Source organism: Syngnathus typhle, linkage group LG13, assembly GCF_033458585.1.
Source record: "Syngnathus typhle isolate RoL2023-S1 ecotype Sweden linkage group LG13, RoL_Styp_1.0, whole genome shotgun sequence".
NCBI classification, from domain to species: Eukaryota; Metazoa; Chordata; class Actinopteri; order Syngnathiformes; family Syngnathidae; genus Syngnathus; species Syngnathus typhle.
The window spans coordinates 13,213,290-13,231,072 of record NC_083750.1 but is presented as its reverse complement, the minus strand read 5'-3'; the positions used below and the strand labels follow the sequence as shown (position 1 = coordinate 13,231,072).

At 46.3% G+C, this 17,783-nt stretch overlaps 1 protein-coding gene and 1 long non-coding RNA gene across 2 annotated transcripts in view; one reads left to right on the top strand and one right to left on the bottom strand.

Moving 5' to 3' along the window:
- Positions 1-17,783, bottom strand: part of LOC133165334 (glypican-1-like) — a 45,208-nt gene that overhangs the window by 10,029 nt on the left and 17,396 nt on the right. The window contains exons 2-4 of the mRNA XM_061294896.1: positions 11,184-11,342; positions 4,680-4,907; positions 4,435-4,598 (exon numbers count right to left, since the gene is read on the bottom strand). Coding sequence (XP_061150880.1) covers positions 4,435-4,598; positions 4,680-4,907; positions 11,184-11,342 — 551 coding nt within the window. The remainder of the gene's footprint in view (positions 1-4,434; positions 4,599-4,679; positions 4,908-11,183; positions 11,343-17,783) is intronic.
- On the top strand, positions 9,625-15,751 carry LOC133165335 (uncharacterized). Its single transcript, XR_009717568.1, has 3 exons — positions 9,625-10,066; positions 11,974-12,169; positions 14,894-15,751. It is a non-coding gene; the product is annotated as an uncharacterized LOC133165335 (long non-coding RNA).

The window sequence follows — 17,783 nt, the reverse complement described above, 5'->3', positions numbered from 1 at the left end:
CACCATGCGACAGTGAGTGCGCAACATTCCAAAGGAATGAGAGGAGTCGCTTTGATGTGGTCGGAGGGAGGGGTGGGGTGGGGTGGGGGGTTAAGTGAAGTCAGCTGTACGTGGTGCCAGCCAGCCGGCCAGCCAGCCGGCCAGCGCAGCCAGCCAGCCAGCCAGCCAGCCAGCCGGCCAGCGCAGCCAGCCAGCCAGCCAGCCAGCCAGCCAGCCAGCACTGCCTTATTGCACTATGGACGTAGAGTTCAAAGAGGTGGGGTTGACGCTCTTTGGTGAACTCCCTTGTCTTTTGAAAATGTTGTCCCTCAGGGGTCTGTACTAGGACCCATTTCATTGACCTATTTACGACCATATACGGGTCGGACGAGCAAGTGCTCCTCTGGGCGTCAATGACCGTCTGCTGTATGCACACTTGCTCCATTTTTGCTCCTCTTATTTATGATGTTATCTGTTTCTTTCTGATTTATTCCTCACTCTTCTTTATTCATTGTTTGTGCCGTCTTGTTTTTATTTTTTTGGTGTTATTTACTTGTATGTATATCGTGCACTATGTCTGGTCACCGTGGGATAGTGGGAACGTCCTTTCGATCTCTTTGTGCGTCTTGACATGTGAAGAACTTGACAATAAAGCAGACTTTGACTTTGACATTGTTCTTATTAATCCGCTGCATTATTTTCGACTTCTTGCTTCATGGTACAATGGCAAAATCGTCATCATTGCTTCAATCGGCAAAGCCATTCTATACGTACGTACCGTTATGTTTATTGAAGCGTCGAGCGAGAGCAATTTGCCTGTGTCCTTGCTTGCACCTGATCAACATCACATATCACATACATAATATGTAACACTTGAATTATCCCAGTGCCCCATCAAAGTCGTTGTGGTCCCTGATTGTGATTAGCCAAGGGCCTCTCTCTCCCCCTATGGTGTGACGGAACGAGCTGATCCACACTCCTCATGGCCTACCCGGTGACGCAAGAGAAGAAAGATGTCCGGCCATCAACACCGTGATTCCTATTTTACAAGGGAGATCCGTCATTTACGTCACACGACCTGTCAGCTTGGACTTCCCCCTTTGAGATGATTAGACCGTAGCTCGTCTCCTTACTATTGCCGTCCTAATTGGAACAAAGTCCCATAGAAGGTGCACGGCACATGTTAGGGTTTACAGAATATCTTCATCGTATGATTATGTTGGAATGTAACCTGTAATAATTTACCTAGCTTGTCCTGTCTTAACAAAAGTAGTAGAACAAAGTGCTAAGATCTTTTCAACTGATTGACTAGCTGCAGAGGAAGCAATCAAAGTTGCGTAAAAGACCCCCTGCTATGATTTAATCAGCAGGCCAGGGGCTTCACCCCATCCTGTCTTCCCACACCCCCCACTTTCAACCCCACTCTGTTTCTCTCAATAAATATGCACCTGATGAAGCCTGAGTCTGACCTCCTTCGGCCATCGCTGTAAGCACGGCGACGAGTGGACCCTCCACCTGCAGGTGTCTAAAATGACTTGCTTGTCTCCAGTGTGGTTCTTGCAAAATAAGTTAGAGAGAGCACCACCCTAACAGCACAGTTTAGAAAAAAGCAGAAAAGCTACAAATAACAGCAGCTGTCTCGTGAAGACCGTGATAGTGAGCAAAGGAGGGAAAACTCATTTGTTCAAGAGGAGACACCGGGCAGGATGGACGCTTGACAGACAAGTGCAAAGTATTTTTACGATGTTTCTGTTGCTGCTTTTCTCACCGACTCATTCATCTTGTGAATGTGTACGATACATTATTCAGAGTCTTCACACAAACACGCATTTTATATTGTGTCTTTGACTGGAGTCTAGCAGGGTTTAAATGTGTTTTTCTTTTTCCAAGTTGCCTCGAACAGACATTGACTAAAAGGTATTGCTGTTATTTGACTCCCCGAGAACATAGAAATAGGGCACGAGCTCATTTCGGGTGCTTCCAGTGTCCGGATATTAGTGCTGACGTGACAATTTGTCATCTCTCGCTGTCTCTCAGCTCCAATAAAGCATCATCAGTTGTGAAGATGTGAGAAAAGAAATGCTAATCCATATATTTTGACTCCATTTCAAAAACCTATTACAAGACCACATGACGACACGCTCTTAAAAGCTGATCGACCTGATCCGCCCGCAGCTACGGGGATATGGGCCTCGTGTTGTCAGACAGTAGCATAACAAGTAGCGCTAATATTGTTCCTCACTGTATTTACATTCTCAGCCTATCATATATGTGTACATATATCACCAAGTAAAGAGCTATATTATTCACCTCTGCTGCAGCATCTGTGAATTTCCCACATGACGTGTACGCATGTATATTGCTCACGGGAGCAGCACCCTCAACACCTCTCTCGCCCCCACCGTCCGACCGACGGAAGCTATTTTTCACCTCGCCTCCCATTCTACGAGCCAAAATGATTTCGCCGTCTCGCTGTGATCTTAACCGTCGTACTCCTTTCTTCCACAGGGCGAATAGCATTTCCCTTGGGGGATATTAACTGGACCCGGTAGACATTTTTTAGCGGGGGAGTTGACATTAAGTGGTGTTGCGGGGATCACTCCCTGAGCCCAGGGCCATACTTCATGGAGTCGCTCGTTTGCACCAACCTTGTTGATCTGGAAGAGTAACGCCGAGCCTATATGTGAGCACATCCTTCATGCAAATGAGCCATCCTTAAGTTTGAGGAGGCTTTGCAAAGCGTATCTTTCGGCATGTTCACATATCAAGGTTGGGCTAAGCGTCTATTTATGGTTACGCTACATATTTGCAGAGGTTATTTTATGCAGGGTTCCCAGCCTTTTCGACGACACGGCCCGCTGGGAGTAAGTGAGCCAGATGTATGTATGCTCCAGACCTCCTGCTAATGTAATAGCCCTGTCATAAAACGTCAAAGAAATGTCCACCCAAACAGTGTACAGAAACACACATAAAAATATGGGCGCATGTGGATATAGTATATGAAATAAATTGCAATGGTCAAAGTGGCAGAAGAAATTTTAGAGGAAAAAACTGAAATTTAGAAGGATCACTTTCCAATCTGCTTGGACTTGACTATTGGCAATTTATACAGTATGTATATATACGTATATGTATAGCGAGAGATACATTTCTCGAGCTGATGCACCTCCAATTAAAAACAATGGCTTGGCTCTCCATTGATCTATTTTGTAGAAGGTCAAAAGAGTTGTTGTTGAAGTTGCCCATTGCGCTCAACTTGAGTTCACAGATCCGTCCAAATGTGTATCCCTCTCACAGTTGTGACAAGATACCAGTTGGACAGCATGAATATTACACAGCTGTGGCCGGCCACTCAAGAATGTGCATGGACTGCCACATTCACTGAAATGCCTTGAGAGATAGATGCATTATAGCAGAGAAACGTACATTTCCTATGAATCATTCTCTGCTTGATAATCCTGCTGATACTCAGCATGCACATTTCAGTGTACCTTTTGATAGCTTTAGGCTAATGAGGCGAGTTAGAAGCAAAATTCATGGTATTTTTGCCAACTTCCACACCCACTGAGGTGTAGGCCAATTTATATCAAATGTTTCCTTCAACCCGGATTGGAATATGCAACTAAGGTGTGGTCCACCCATTTCATACCAAATAGGGAATTCATCAAGAGTCAGAGTGTAATGCTTATTTACAAAGGTATTGATCTCAAAGGATCTTTTACGAATTGCGAAGCCAGGGTGATCCTCAACAGGAAAGGCAGTAGAATGGGAATAAAAGAACCAAATGCATGAAAGACGTACCGTAATTTTCGGACTATAAGTCGCGGTTTTTTTCATAGTTTGGGTGGGGGGGGGGCGACTTATACTCAGGAGCGTCTTATATACATATATATGGGGGGTTTTTTCACTTTTTTGGGCATTTTATGGCTGGTGCGATTTATACTCCGGTGCGATTTATAGTCCGAAAATTACGCTAGATATACTCGATTGCATCGTTTTGTGGACAATATAGTCAATTGGCCACAACTAGGAGCTCAAGTGATTGCATTATAGCGACATTAAAATGAACGATGCAACACATAAATAACAGAAAAGATCTGCTGCGGTAGAGATTAGACGGCGGTAAAAAGGTTTATGAGCATAGGAGTCCTTTTCACCAACAACAATAAAAATGAGGCAGTATGCACGGCGGGAAAAGCGGCTCATAATGAGCGCTGTTTCTCTGTTAAGGCACCACGGCGTCCAAGAAACATGACATCAATGTGACCAAGAAAAGGAAGGAAGGAAGGAAGGAAGGAAGGAAGGAAGGAAGGAAGGAAGGAAGGGGAAGGAAGGAAGGAAGGAAGGAAGGAAGGAAGGAAGGAAGGAAGGAAGGAAGGAAGGAAGGAAGGAAGGAAGGAAGGAAGGAAGGAAGGAAAAGGAAGGAAAAGGAAGGAAGGAAAACGCAAATATTACCTGGGACACTTTACGGACCACCTCTCCACTGACGACCAGACCTTGAACAAAGGACCGGGCGGCCACAAACGTGCGGGTGACCTTAATCTTGAGGTCACGGGGCACCTCTCCGAAAGGGTGAAGTGTCTCCAGCTGTTTCGAGACACACTCCAAGTACTCGTCCCCTGGAGGAAACAAAAGAAAAGCCATCGATATATAAACGAAATTGTCCTTTGAGTTTAGCGACACTGCTTTAAGGTGTTTACCGATGGAATACTGCTTGTTTGCATGGAAGAAGAGTCTCTCCAGAAGCCTTGCCCAGAATTCATTGAGAGCATCTTCCAGGTTAATGTTAGAGCCTCGGTAGTAGTGCCTCAAATCCGTGTAGAGGTCGCTGAACACAAGAGCATTCTGGGAGTAGAACGACCTCCAGGTGGACATGAAGGTCTCCTGTAGCGCGAGGGCCGAGTTGTTCAGCAGCTCCAGGAAATAACCTGCAAACATGCATGAAAAGTATTCTGAGGACAAAACATTATGATGGACATGTGGTTCATATGCAGGCCAGCATTTCTCGTTGCTTTTCGTGACGTTTGCCTGTTGTGGGAAAAGCTTGCCCACATGTGCAGTGCCTGGGGACATTCGCAGCACTTACTGGTTACGTAACATGTTCAAATGCTAAGCTCATCCTCATCGGGCTGCATGGAATTATCGACGTATACGAAATATATACGACGCCTTCCGATTCCCTCAAATAGCATTCCAATAGGCACCAAGTCCTAATCATCCGATTGACGCATTAGCATTGTCACGTGACTTGTAAGGGAATTGGAGCCATTTCATCGGATGGAAACTTGACGAAAAGGTCTTCTTGGTCGAAATGAAAGGCAGCTCGCTAGCCGGTTGTGCACTTTTGCATTGCCCTTGAGAACGAGAGAATAATGATGGTCGTTAGAATGACACAAAGAGCCTGTCAAAAGTCTGCCTGTACGGCCTTTTGTGCCCAACGGATGATGACCTTTCCCCTCACTTTCGTTTGTGCCCAGGACAATGAAGGTAGCAACAGCTTTTTTGCTGTCTCCCCAGTCCACTTTCAAAATGGAAAGATCAGCCTCCCTCTGCTCTGCTCTGCTCTGCTCTGCTCTGCTCTGCAGGCAGGGAAGGTAGGAAGGAAGGAGCAATGGGAGAGCCCGTCTAACTTTGCATTTCCAAACTGCCTGCGTTCACAGAGGACACAGAGTGCAAACTATGCCTGGCAACTTCAAACCATCCGATGAAGTCGTTCAAATCTTTCACAATATTGAGAAGCGCCACTTGTCAAGGGAGAGGGGGACTTTCATCCATCAGTCTGTATCGAAATGCTTACCTACCATGTCTCTTGCCGAGCTGTTTTATTGGGCTCGCTCCTTCGGGTAAAACGGAGTACACAGACAGACAGGCAGGCAGCTTTGCCATAAACATGCCCCAGCAGCAGCAGCAGCAGCAGCAGCAGCAGCAGCACAGTCGTCAAGCTGATCTCGTGGGAAGTTACTGACTGACACGAGATCTGCTGTAAGAAAGCGCTAGCATCGACGTTCCTTCAAGCGTCAGTCAATCGAGGCTTGAACTGAGCCCGTGTTTATCCCGCAGAAGGATTCAACAATGGCGAGAGCTCATCGCATCTCCACTCACAATCGTTTTTCTCATGCATGCCGCTGAATAGTCAAAAGGTTGCAATACAAAGACGAAGAGATCAAACCGCAATGTAACAAGATGAACGTTCCTGGAAGAATGTAAACCGTTCACTGCCACAGACGGATATGAACGTCAAGTCGATGTCATATCAAATGTATATATTAAGAGGATCCAGGAGAGGTCGACTATTGATACTTTGGGATGATTCGACATGACCCAGCTGAGAACATGATTGTGTTTCTGAGAAACAAACACAACAGAAGACTTAGTCATCAACATATTGCTGTGTAAAACGCACGAGGATCCGAAGGGGGCACTGTGCAGGTGCGCCTAATAAAGAGAGAATCTATTCTGTTCTTATCTGTGCATCGTCAATAACCTTTTTGGAGCAGTGATTCAGGGAAAAGGAAAAAAAAACCCTTGTTAAGATTTGTTTGCCACTAGTCGTTCGGCCCTTATCATCTCTGCATGTGCAGGAAACGATACAAAGGGAACAAGCCAGTGGGATGACCGCGGCTGACTTGTAAAATGGAATTTTAGGGCAAATAACGGGAACATTTGGCAGCAGTCCACAAAAAAAGAAAAAAATAGCCTGACAAATACATCCAATCAAAAGCTAAAGCAGATCCTAAGTAGGCTTGGACTGGAGGACTGACAAGGTCATTCATTCTCCATCAAAGTCAAAGGCGCTGAATTTAGAATAGCACACTTACTCTCTTACTCTGACAGCGCACTAGAAATGTGAGGAAGAAAAAAGAGCAGAAATGAATTCAATGGAGGTGTGAGACAAATGAAGGCCCAAGCTACCAACAATTTCATATCACTTTAACATCTGACAGCCTTCATTTTTACTCGATTTGATCAGTACGGAGTGCTGCTCATGAAAGGAAATGTACGGCTAAAGCTCAAGGTTGCACAAATGTACGGCTAAAGCTCGAGGTTGCGCAATGTTACAGTTACCAAACACTTCATGCGGGAGGGAGGATCAGATCAAACCCCATCAAGGAATTGACAATAAAGCTGACTCTGACTCTGACTTGGAGATCATTCCAAAGGCACCCATCTCACAGGTTCATTTCAATTTTCAAGAAAACAACTGCGCCTGCCAGAGGACAACCAAGCAAGCAATCATAGACCGAGGTGTCAATCATTGGCTCTGCACACCACAGCAGCCTGACGCCGACCTGTTATTTTGGACCCCAGGCGAAAGGATGGCCGACTATCCCCCTCCAAAAATGTCAAAAGAGTTTAGTCTCTGACGTTTTGTCCTCCATTTTGGGACGTATTCTCCCAAAACATTTGAAATTGTTTAGCATCCGTTTTGTTGGTGCAGATGCCTTTCCCAAGAGCATCGAAGGTTCTCCGCAGCGTCTTTCTGCTTCCCGCTCTCCATCTGTGCAAAGGCACTAAAAGGAAACTAAACACAACGGACATCGGCAAACATGGCCGTCCTGGGCACGCTGAATGCACACGTGGCGGACCATTTAGGCGCCATTAGACATCGATCACAACACTCACTTGGCTTTAGATTCTATGAAAGCTTTATATGAAAGCAGTTGACACATCACATACTGCATGTGTACAGGCATCATTCATGAAGAGGCTTTTCCTTCCCGTCCCGTTCCTTCCTTCCCGTCCCGTACCTTCCTTCCCGTCCCGTTCCTTCCTTCCTTCCCGTCCCGTTCCTTCCTTCCTTCCTTCCTTCCTTCCTTCCTTCCTTCCTTCCTTCCTTCCCGTCCCGTTCCTTCCCGTTCCTTCCTTCCTGTCCCCTTCCTTCCTTCCCGTCCCGTTCCTTCCTTCCCGTTCCTTCCTTCCTGTCCCCTTCCTTCCTTCCCGTCCCGTTCCTTCCTTCCCGTTCCTTCCTTCCTTCCCGTTCCTTCCTTCCCGTTCCTTCCTTCCTTCCCGTTCCTTCCTTCCATGCGCCATTGTACACAACTCTTCCTCCATTTCTATTCATTTACTCCTCTTTCTTTCTTCCAGTTCAGCAGCGAGCACCTATCGGGCTTTTCTTTTCCTCTTCATCCCCACGGTTTGTTTCTGTCGCCACCCGCTGCACTCATTGTGCTCTGGCTTGCTATCCATCATTGTAAATGTGACGGCTGATGAAAAGTGGGATTTGCATAAACGGAGACAATCAAGTGCCATAATAGGTTTCTGGTAACATCCGGAAATGACCGGGTGAAGAATGCAGGCGAAGGCATGCTGTAATTGTGCTTGTAATGCGCAATAAAGCCTCCAAGCATAACGGAGTAGTATTTCTTTTTCTCTGTGCCGACTTGTTAGTCACAAAACTCAAATACAGTTCAACTCACGTCACAACAAATACCAATTTGGTCGATGCTGAGCAAATCAACTTCATCCTCTATTTCAACGAGAGCCCAATAAATGTGCGTGTTTTATAACTAGGATTTGTCCAGCGAGTGGATAGATATACATAGTAAAACTGTAAAGGCAGCAGACAGGATCAACACACATAGCATAATTCACAAATGGCAGACTCTGATCGATTTGGTGAAAACCGCCATTCGCTGTTATAAACCAATCTTTCTTTCGCAAAGGTCATCGAGTCATTTCATAGTTGTTGACGCATTTAGGAGAGGCACCGATTCTTTGAACTTTACTCGAATCATTCTTTGATTCTTGGCAAAATTGCGGGAAAGCCATTTCTTCACGTTAATGCAATGACGGCGTGGATGCGAAATATGACAAAGAGCCCAGTTGCGACGATGCCCTCGCTTCTGAGCTCCGGCTGTCGGACAGCCATTGCGCTCGCTGCCTTTGCCTTAGTTGGGAAACTCCTCCACAGAAATGAATGTGCCTGCAGACCTGCCTTGAAGTGAAATGAGTTGTGAACACAGGAAGCAAAAGTCCTTTGACTGCTCATCACCTCCCAGTGGTGCCAACAATGCCTTGATGTGTGAGCTTGGGGTCAGCGTTTTATTTGTGCCATAGCTTCCAGGCTGGAAGGGGTTTTGTCACCGCCTGCCCGCTTTGGAGGCGGCGCCTGTCCTGCACACCTGGCTGCCATCCACCATTTTTCGATCCCGTCGCTCCACGTGCCCTGGATGACCTTTCGCATTGTACTTTCAATTTGGAAGCCGAGCTTTTTTCCTGTACCATCAATTTCCTCTCCCATCTGTTTAGCGCTTACTCATCCCTCTCATTGCCTTTACCTCCCCGCGAAGCCATTTCTCCATCCCCTTTTCTGCATTGTTCCACCATTTGAAAAGCTTTGCGCCTAAAGCCCAACACACGCTTGAACAAAAAGTCCGTCTCCTCTCAGCGGTTGCCTGGAAGTCAAATTACAAGAGGACCAAGAAATAAAGCCACGTCAGCACGCTCCCATATAGAGTTCAAGAAGAGCCAGATCCTCCATGTGTGCATGCTGGTCCTCTAATCTGTGGTCTGGTGGCTTGCTTGGGAGCGTTTCCAACGTCAGTGGAGCAAAAAAAAGGTCTAGGCTGCCTGGGCTGGAGCAGTAACACCCTACACTTAGTCACATGGCGCTAGCTAGTCCACACCCTGCTAAACATAGCCAGATGTGTCAGGACTGGTAGCGTGCTATATTGTCACCGGTGCAGCCACTTGGAGGCAAGGGGAAGTGGTCGGAAGTTTGAAACGTACTCCGAAAAAAGAGGATTTACATGAGCAAGGAGGAAAAGAGGGATTCCTTGCCGCAAACATCTGCTTATCGTCGGAATATCGAAGAGGTGCCGAAAGTCACGATACGCTTTCTTTTTGGAGTTTGTTTCCGACAGACACTTCAGCCCTGGCTTGGCGCGTCTTGTTTTGGCCCATCTTTGGCCCAGATAGTTCCAGTCCATTGTTCAACTCTCGTACCCAACAGATGTTGTTTAGACCTCAATGTCCCCATAAACTCCACCACCACCAACTCTGTCGTTCCCATGTGATGGGGTGAAGGGAGGGGACACCAGTAATACACAGCCAAGAACCAAGAGGAGACAATGAATGTGCACTTCAAGTATGTATGACAATGTTTACCAGCTGTACAATTCATTGGAATACAAATGAACACAAGGCCGTCCAAATGGCTCCATTTTGATTAGATGCAAGTCTGCATAGTTTGTGCGGCGGTAAGAGTACCAAATGTTTAGAGAATGAAGCCCGGTTACGTCCAATGGTGTTTACGTGTGTGCCGTCAGCATTGTTTACTGCCTCCACCCATGAGGTGTTTCGCCCAAATTCCAAAGGTTAACAACCGGCGGATGACACACGCTAACCATGGAATTTGCACGTCTTTGTGCAAAAGCTTTGTGTATTTTGGCCTCGCAGCGGTATTCCTTTGGCACGGCGGCAACGACACCCGCCGTGAAAAGGAGCGGGACCGACCGCCGGAATGAGGGAAAGTAAACAAACGTCATTCGGCCACCAATCATGGCCATGGCTAAAAAGGTCAGACAAAGTAGCAAAGCCTCATCTGAAAAGATCTATCGCTATTCTAGTCCAGCTCCAGGGTGGCTTCTCTGTAACATTAGGCACGCAATTCGGGCTGATTGCGACATGCGCTGCATGCGATATCCCCCAGAAATATCATGGCTGGTGTCAATAAGAATTATTCATAGAAATTCGGACTTAGGAAAGGATGGAAACTGCGAAGAACAACAAGTTGCTACTTCCATCTCCTGAAAGATTGCATATTATGTACATTTGCCCCAATCTTATTGTTATGTATGTCCGTAACAGTGCAGTAGAAATGCAGAAGACTTAGACCATTTTTGACATTCATTTCACGCTTGATGGGGGGGTCGGTCATTCAAGAGACCCAATAGTGTTTTAAACCAAGAAAAACATCATCATTTTCCCAGATCATCCTTTCAAGTGGTCAGAAGGTTAGGAGATTTATCACTGTCAAAAAAAGATGCAGTTTCTTTCTTCAAGTATTTTCCTCGACGGGCGCAAGTTAAAAGGGGCGTTTGCGCCATCGTGTGAGTGAACACAACTGCCTTCTTGACCAACGACAGCAGAAATACTCGCTGGAGTCCATGCAGATGCTCCAAACGTGCAAAGTACATTCGTAAGGAACTGCAAAGCAAATTCATCCGTCGTTGCTCTCTTTGCAAGCTGGTTTCCAAACTCACCATCAAAGGCCTTACACTGTCCTCCGAGGGACACCTGCAAGGAGCGTCCGGCGTCTTTGAGGAGGTCCTCCATCTCTCCTCGGCTCAGGACGGCTAGGCTGTCCTCCATGTCGCTGGTGCAGCAGGTGTAACCCTGAGGACAGATGCGCAGGTGCTCTCCTGGTGGGTTGGAGGGGAAGAGAATTTGGGTGGGGAAAAACAGCAGAAGAAAGGCGTGAGTAAAACCGGCTCCGTCACTGCCGTCAGCCGCTTTATAATCATCTGTAGAGCAAGCGTAGACACCACTATCTGGGATAAGCCGTGCTGGCGTCGGAGGAGGCTTGGGTTCGCTCGTCTGATGACCTGGCGAGATGCAGACAGCTTTTTGGCAGACACAAACGTACTGTAAACGCATACAATCAAATACGTAGCAAAGGCGACCTGTCACAGCTTCCCTGTTTGCTCTCAAGTCAAGCTGCTACACAAATCAGCCCAAAAGCGTGTCAAACGCAAATTGCACTTCAGTCAAGCGAGGCTTTTTGATGGCTGCCGTTCATCTACTGCATTTTAAGCCACGTTCGGATGGACTTTGTTTCTCAGGCACAAACTCTCTCTCACGCTGGCTGGCTGGCACAGTCTAACGGGATTGCGTTGGGAGATTTTCATGGAATTGCCTTGCCTTTACAGAGATAAAGATAGCATCATCTCTCACCTCCCCATTATGATGCAGGGCAGCTGACGGGAAATATCTCGTGATATCTGATTTGAAACTAGAACATCTTAAAAGCATCAATGTCAAACTTCTTTCCAGGTTTCCCCGGCTCAGCTAATAGTACCCAGTAAAGTGTCTAGGACAACTCTTCAAGTGTCTGCTGGGTACGATCACAGACACATGGAAGAAACGGATATTCTGGGTGGAGGAGAGGAACCTCGCATCATATTATATGGCGGCAATGTTCTCCTCGACAAAGGAAAGTGGCTCTTGGAAAAACGCACTCCTAAATCAAGTAAGGCAATGTTCATTCTAATAAGACTTGATTCGAGAAAAAGCAGGTGACGAAAATGATTTGATGCAGCGAATAGAGCGCAGGTCAGAGCAGAGCATTTCCACCCTGATGGAGGGATTGTGAAAGAAGCAGCAGCTCATCATGTCTACCTTTAGCACTGATAGGACCTCCCTCACGCCCTCCCTCCCTATATATGGATGAACTTGAATCGATTTTGCACTGCTCCACCCCTCATTTGCTCTTCAAAACTAATCGTACCATCAAGCCATATATCGCAAACGCTCATCAACTGTTTTTGGTCAATCACATTGACTAATGTTAGTTATCACACAGGGAAGCAGTCCTTTTTCAGGCCGGTCAATATCAAACGGATTGAATTCATAATTGTTGCTAACCCGCTAGCTTACTATGTACTGACAAATGAAGTAGCGACGTACTAGCCAGCTACTACTGTAACTGACAAAGGCTATTAACCTGACAAACTTTGCTGTGACATTGATCCCGCCTCCTCCTCGGAAAACATTTGACTTCAATACGGAGCAGCGAGATAATTAAAAGCAAGCATGTTTGCAGCCTTAATGAACCGACTTGGCTCAACTTGGCTAATAAGTAGTCTAAGCTCTCCCCCCCTTCCCATCTCAGGTGAATTATTTTTCTACTCCCGGTGTGTGTGCACGTCAATGATTATGTGTCTGCCAAGTTCGCCGCCAAAGTGCCTTTCAAGCACCTCATTCGGGCCAAATTTGAACGCATGCAATTAACGGCAATTTCCCCCTGCTCAAACACCCAAAGTAAAGTGGTGACATCTCAGCACCTTCTCAGTCACACACCCGCCAGTGGAGAGTGAGAAGAGGAAGAATATGCCCAGGGAGAAGAAGTAGTGCAGATGAAGCAGAGCAGAAAAGAGTGGCGCAAAACAAGGGAATGAGAACGGGGAAGATTTATGTTGAAATAATATACAGTCTGTTTAGAGGTCAGCTGCAATCTGTCACCCGCTGGGCTGCTTCTTGAAATGCCTGCACCCCGTCCGTGTGTCTGTGTGTGTGTGTGTGTGTGTGTGTGTGTGTGTGTGTGTGTGTGTGTGTTGGGCGGGCGGGTGTGTGTGTGCATCCTATATCACTTTCCTCCAGTACAACCTGCTCTCCGCATGTCATTTGAAAGGACATGCAATGAATACTCACAAACACACACACACACACACTGACAGTATTAGTGTCAAGTCTCTATAAATAAAACTCAGCATGATTGTTTTCCAGCAAGTCTGCAGGTGTAAACACACGTGCAAGGGCACGCACACACACGCACACACACACACACACACACACACACACACACACACACACACACACACACACACACACACACACACGCACAAGGGCGCACTCACAACTAGAAAAGGTCAGCTGCAATTGAGCATAACGGCTGGAGGTGGCTCGTGACACAAACACGACGGCCGACTCCATAAATATCGGTGTGTTTGTGGACATCAGTTCACATCTGTTCAGGTGAAAGCACTTTGAACAAAGTGCAGGGGGAAAGTGTTACGAGTAACCAAAGGCGCGTTTTCAAATTGGACTCCTCAAATGTAAGCAGGACAAACAGCTCTCGGTCTGATACATTGCGGTCCAACTCCACCGTCAACTGAAAATGTCACGTTAATCAATAGCCTAATATCAAATCTATCACCATCTCTGTGTCTTCTGCAAAGTGCCGTCCAGCCAAAAGCCTGCTTTCCTTCCATAGTCCAGATCTGCTTGTCATACATTGGAGATTAGCCTGTTTTGGTCGTTTCCTGTCTTTATTGCTTCCAAATCATCCTGGAAGCCTGAGTAAACGCCATTGCAGGCATGATTGATGGGCCAAACAGGCTCATAATACAAACGCTTCCTGCATACAAATTGGAATCCACACAAACTGCATAACCCGCACCAAATTCAATGATCTATTCAAATCTATTGAAATCAACAGGGTTGCTGTTCTTTTTTCATCCACCTCCCGCTGTGAGGCCAATCAGCATGGAGGCAGCAAGCCAATCAGCCACCCGGACCCTCTAATGACTGGGTGTGTGCATGCGTGATGATTTAATAAGGGCTAGTTTTCATTTGAAGCCCTTAAAGTGCGCCAGGCCAACTAACTGGAGAACAATTCCAGTGTTAACTACGTATGTGCCTATTGTTGTTCACGGGGGTGGAATAATGCTCCTATTTAACAGCAGTTACATTGGTAGGCAATGACAATGCACATGCGTGGAGAGATGACAGCAGACATGTCGAAATAAAATCCAGGCAGGATATTAACAATTCCCTCCGGACTGTGCACTTTGTCTTGACAGTTGGTTTTTTTTGGAAGTGTGATGCTTGTAGATGTCATTCATGTGCTTTCATTGCCTTTGTTTTGAAAATGCTCATGCCGTTTGAACAGATTGGTTCTAGGACGGACATTTTTGATTCCCGATGATAACACGCAATCCACTTTTCATGCTGGTATTTACAATTCCTGTCACAGGTTCAAATGATTGGACAAATCTTGCTCACAATTAGAATTCCTTTCAGTCATTACAAACAAACCTCGACTCTCCAACGGGAGTCATAGAAAAATGTGCATGTGCGTGCGGGTAGCCACGCTAGTCCCAGATTAGCGGCCTAATGCATTCGTTGGTGAACAATAAACAAACGCACACAATTCCAAATGTACCCACTGACGTAAGATATTTTGTTCCACTAGGTTGCAGTATTGTGCCCAGACCAAGATTGAAATCTGTCCCACCTTACAACGTGTCCCCGTATACCCGACGACCCCGCCACCGGTGACCAGGCTGGCCAGCTGCCAGACCGCTCGAGTGGTGTAAACCAGCCGCGGGCGGGCCCACAGAAATAGCTTCCAGCGCCGGAGTTACACGGCTAGACTTTGATCGTAATTTGATCCTGCTCCGCCAGCAGAGCGGTCGACCTTTTGTACCGTTAATAGAAGCAATGACACGTTATTATAGCCCATTGGGATACATTCAATTTATGCTGGGTGAACCCTCTTGGACACCCGCTGATCCAGCACTTCTTTTTAGGTGCACTTCACAGTTTAATTTGGGGATTCATAATTTCCTGCTTGGTTTCAACATCTTACTTTCTCAAATACGTGATTTTTCTTTTGCATCAGGCATAGTTCATGGTTGCCACTCAAACAATGAGTGAGTGAGTGTGTGATGATGGCATATAAATCATGTTTTTCAAATTGTATTCAAAAATAGTTGTGAGGATGACCTTTTTAGTCAATAAATGCTAGTATGTTTTATAGATTTGATATGCAATATGAAATTCAATTTCAACATAAGGTAGTAACTGGACGTTTTGGGGATAAAACCACAAAATGTGTCAACTGGCACTTTTTTACGATCACCCATAGCAACAAATGTAAAACAGATGCTGCGATATCCGACTTCAGCGCAAGTGTGACAGTGTGAGCGTTAACGAGGAAATGCATTCGACGTGGCCATGTGTCATGTTACACACGTTACATGTATGTATAAAACATGGAAAGGTGCAAAGACTGAGCGTGGGAACAAGACTATGATGGTATTTCAAATGTTGCCAGCCTTGGGCGTAGTTTTAACATAACAATACTAGGAGAAAAGAAATACAATTTCAATTCAAAAACAAATCACTCCAAGACGTCAACTTACAGACAATTGAAGCCTACATGGAGACGAGGGACCGACCGTCCTTTGAGAAGCACTCGTGGATTCATTTCCTCGCTTGAATTGATAATGCAAGATTACATCCCAACAACTACACTCAAGCACACATCGATTTTTAGACATCTTCCCCTGGCTTATCCAAACTTTATCGGACCTCTACCAACCGCCACATTGGACATCTTCGTATCGTAAGCCACGCTGACTTAGACAAATCACACTCCTCCCGAGGTGAAGCAACTCCGTGAACATGAAGCTCGGAACATTGAACAATATTTGCTCGCTGTGCTCCAAAGGGTCCGGCGACGTTTCCAAGTGACAAAGCACATTGAGGATGCTTTGCTAGCCAATTTGTTCTGACTGACTGACTGACTGACTGACTGACCGCTCCGATAAGCACACAGGTGTCAACTTTTCTTGCCCTCTCAGTACTTTGTGTGGTTTTATCGCTGGGATGCAGCCAGCCAATGCATGCGGACAGCTGTTCTCATTGGTGGAAAGGACCTGGCCGAATCACTGAGCAAGTTCGGTCCGAGCGCGGGCAGAGGCCCGCTACGCTTTTGCCAGCAATCTCACTCGACAAGTCTTATTTTTACTTGATTTATTCCGCTCTTTGCCTGCTCCCCCCCAACCTGAAAGTGTCTGTTGACGAAAATTCATTTTACACAAATATGCAGAAGCACGCCGCGGCCTAGTTGCACCCTTCTCTTGCAGATGGAATACACGTCCCAACTTGAGCTTGCCCATGTGTCATTTTGTGGGGAGGTGGAAAAAGAGTGCCGTCGAAAAGTGAGCAAATGTCAAAGAAAGGGAGTAACTTTGGACAGGGTGACCTCATTCCCGGGTCTGGAGGACCGACTGCTGTGTTGCCAATAACACGAGGGCTCGCTCCGTTCGCAGATTGCTACGACACTATGAAATGGTTGCAACGTTTAACTATAAAAACAGAGAGTGAATGCGGCTCTGTGCACAGGTATGCAAGAGAGAGAAAAAGATTTGACTCGTCTCCCGGCAAAGGCTTTCTTTTGGAGAAGCTTGGTTTGTTGCTGGTGACAGAGCAAACAAAGCAGTCAAGCTTGCTGCTCAGAGCACCTCAGCAGAATAGAAGGGAGGGCCAGTCAAAGAAACAAGAGCTCCCGTTGGGGTGCGGTTCAAGTGCACCGTTTTGACGCTGGAAGAAAAGCAGTTGGAAGGTTTAGGCAAAGGGAAAAGTGCAGCCACCGAGTAAAAAGAATATCAATTGTTGCCTGTCATTATTGAATATTTTTGGAAAACAAGGTTCAACCTTTGCGTCTGTCTTACACACTGTATCCCGCATGGCCCAGAATCGACACAGAGCTAAAGAATCCATTTTTAGCAAGCACATACTTACTATATTTGGATGCAAAATCTTAGCCAGGGGGGGCACTCATGCCAGGTCCCAAGTGCATCGTCCTTTTAGCCCCGCCCCCTCTGTGCCTCAATTCGGAAACTAATCTTTGAACTCACGTTTGAGTTGGAATACTTTTTGCAACTGCTCTGTCATAAAACAAATTCCTCGAAGGCACTTTTGATTAAATAGCGCAAAACACCCAAGCACAACCCAGTCTCCGCTCAACCTCATTCTGTTCACACAAATAAGCGAAGGTTTGTTTTGAAATGGAGACGCCTGCTGCATAAGTAAAGTCCTCAGTCCAGTCCTTTCCTTGAATCCCGCTTGATGCCTCTTTGCTGCATCCACGCCACGGTAAGCGATTCCAAAGTTAAAACTTCAATCAATCAGCGGTTGAATCCACCTCGTCAAATAAGAGTGATGTTAAATATTGGATTGACTCTGACCAGAGGGGATTTAAAAGAGTGGGGGGAAAAACAACAAGAACTTTCTCCCTTATCAGGTGATAGTGAAGCCATATCTCGCCGTCTAAATTCAGTCATCCTTCAACCCTG